Here is a 2,640-nt window from a genome sequence, read left to right as displayed (position 1 = left end):
CAAAGATGATAGCATAAAAATAGGAATTTTTTCTATTGTTATCCATCATATTCTCTCCAAAAATCCAATGTCTAAGTGCAATGTAATTAGAAAAAAAAGGCAGAAGAAAAAAGGATATAGCAGCAAGGCAGAGATGGAATAAGAGGTGAGGCCACTGAAATAAAGAAGTTATATGGAATCGTAAAAAAAAAAATCATGTTAACAATCATTAAACAGTCACAGTGTGCCCGAAACTCTTTCTAGTAGTTTTCTTAAATTTTTACATTTCCCCAACAAGTATGTTCTTTCCCTTTTTTTGCAAATGAAAAATTTAGTAAGAGGAGTGAATTAAGTACATTGTACAGTTACAACGTCATCAACAATCGCAATGTCGTCAGCCATGTGGTTGGAGCAGAAGGGTAACTGGAGTATAGTGAAGGCCTGGATGAGAGATGGAACCAAGCTGGTCCCTCATGCCAGGAGGGTCATTGTTCAGTCAAACAGTGTAAATGTCACTGAGAGAGAATTAAGCTCAGAAATCAAGGAAATGAAAAGAATATATGGAGAATATGGGGAACGAGAAGGATTGATGAGAAGAAAAGGGAGAAGGGTTGAGGGGTAACAGATTGAGGAGGTGAGCATGAGAGAAAAAACACACATTGAAATACAAAGACATGCAGAAATAAAAGATAAGATGAATAGAAGAGAGATAGTTTGCATTGGGTAGTACTATGAAATAAAACACAAATTTACAATCTTTGAAAGCAAAGATGCAATGTATCAATTTACCCAACAAATGCTTAGTGTATTTTTTGTATAATATAAAATATAGATGCAAAGTTTGAGAAAATGATAACAAGAAAAGAAAGATTGAGTAAAAGATATCAAAGATTAAGAGTAAATTTTAATATAGGCAGGGAGAAATTATATGCTTTTAAAGGAATTAAGTATGAAAGCATTGGGAAATTTCTACTAAATGTTATCTTTCATCCCCAAAATACAGCAAGTGAGAATCTCATAACTTTGAGTTAAACAAGTGTATTCTTCTTGTCTCTACAGGAACCATCACAGGCCTCTAACTAATTAATTTTGAACCATTCCCTCAAGAGGTAATTGTCTCAGAAGCTATGACTGTGATTTGCAATGACAGCCACAGTAATTTCATTCTCTTGGGCTTCTCTGACAAGCCATATTTGGAAATGATACTCTTTTGGATTATTTTGGTGTTTTACTGCTTGACTATTGCAAACAACATAGTTATAGTCCTTGTCTTCTTGACGGATCCAAAACTCCACATTCCTATGTATTTCTTCCTTTCCAATCTGTCTTTGCTGGAGCTCTGTTTCACCGGCAGCTGTGTTCCACAAATGTTGACTAACTTCTGGGGCCCAGAGAAAGTTATCAGTTACATAGGCTGTGCCATTCAACTCTACGTCTTCATGTGGCTTGGGGGCACTGAATGTGTCCTTCTTGTCATCATGGCTGTGGACCGCTATGTAGCAGTGTGTCGCCCACTGCAGTATACCACCATCATGCACCCAAGAGTTTGTCTGCAGCTGGCTCTCCTGGCGTGGGGGACTGGCTTGGTTCCATCTCTCATTCAGGCCCCTGCTATACTCCAGTTGCCTTTCTGCTCCCACCACATGGTTGATGACATTGTGTGTGAAGTCCCAGCACTTATTCAGCTCTCCAGTACAGACACCACCTACAATGAAATCCAGATGTCCGTAGCTAGCAGCATTCTGCTGGTGGTGCCCCTGATCATTATCCTGTCCTCTTATGCTGCTATTGTTAAGGCTGTGCTGAGGATAAAGTCAGCTTCCGGGCAGAAGAAAGCGTTTGGCACTTGCACTTCTCACCTTCTTGTGGTTTCTCTTTTCTATGGCACTGTCACAGGTGTCTACCTCCAACCCAAGAGTCGTTATGCTCATGAACAGAACAAGTTTCTCACCCTTTTCTACACTGTAGTGACCCCAACTCTTAACCCTCTTATATACACTCTGAGGAACAAGGAGGTAAAAGGGGCATTGAAGAGATTAGGGAGAAGTATATGGAATTCGAAGAATAGAGAAAAAACAGACCACAGATGCTGGAAATTTACATCTTAAAGATAAATTAGTTGGAGGAAAAGATGTTACTTATATAGCAATTTCAATTTCGTTGTTAAATTGTTGCTGAATCCCTTTTCTTATGCCGTTGATTTAAGAAGAGTATGGTATGGAGATTAATACATGTAATAATTATTATCTAGAGAACACAGAATACAGTTAAAGTGGGGGAATAAATGAAATATAAAATTTAGTCAGGAGAAATAACATCAAGAGATTTGGTGTATAACATGGGGACAAAAGTTAATAGTTATGTATTGTATACTGGAAAATTATGAAGAGTAGATTTTAAAAAGTCTCATTTCATTTAAAAACTAATGAGCTAATTCATAATTCAGTGCATAAGTTAGCTTTTGTAGCATTTCTGTAATGTATATATATATATATTTCAGAACATCATGTTCTATACTATAATTTATAAATTTTTTGTCAATTAAAAAGTAACTTATTTCATGCCTTCCAATTTATCCCTTTTTCTTGGTTGTGTACTTTTTCAAGCTCAAACAGGACTTTCACTCAAAATTCCAGTCCCAACTAGGTCCTTAAGGTTTTG

At 36.9% G+C, this 2,640-nt stretch overlaps 1 protein-coding gene across 1 annotated transcript; it reads left to right on the top strand.

Moving 5' to 3' along the window:
• The first annotated feature begins 1,106 nt into the window (after positions 1–1,106).
• On the top strand, positions 1,107–2,087 carry LOC121167340 (olfactory receptor 2H2-like). The gene has a single exon (XM_040996792.1). It carries the CDS (start codon positions 1,107–1,109, stop codon positions 2,085–2,087), a length of 981 nt encoding a protein of 326 aa, XP_040852726.1.
• The last annotated feature ends 553 nt before the right edge of the window (positions 2,088–2,640 follow it).

Source organism: Ochotona curzoniae, unplaced genomic scaffold (assembly GCF_017591425.1).
Source record: "Ochotona curzoniae isolate NIBS_2020 unplaced genomic scaffold, NIBS_Ocur_1.0 patch361, whole genome shotgun sequence".
Taxonomy (NCBI): Eukaryota; Metazoa; Chordata; class Mammalia; order Lagomorpha; family Ochotonidae; genus Ochotona; species Ochotona curzoniae.
This window is presented reverse-complemented; position numbering and strand designations above follow the sequence as displayed.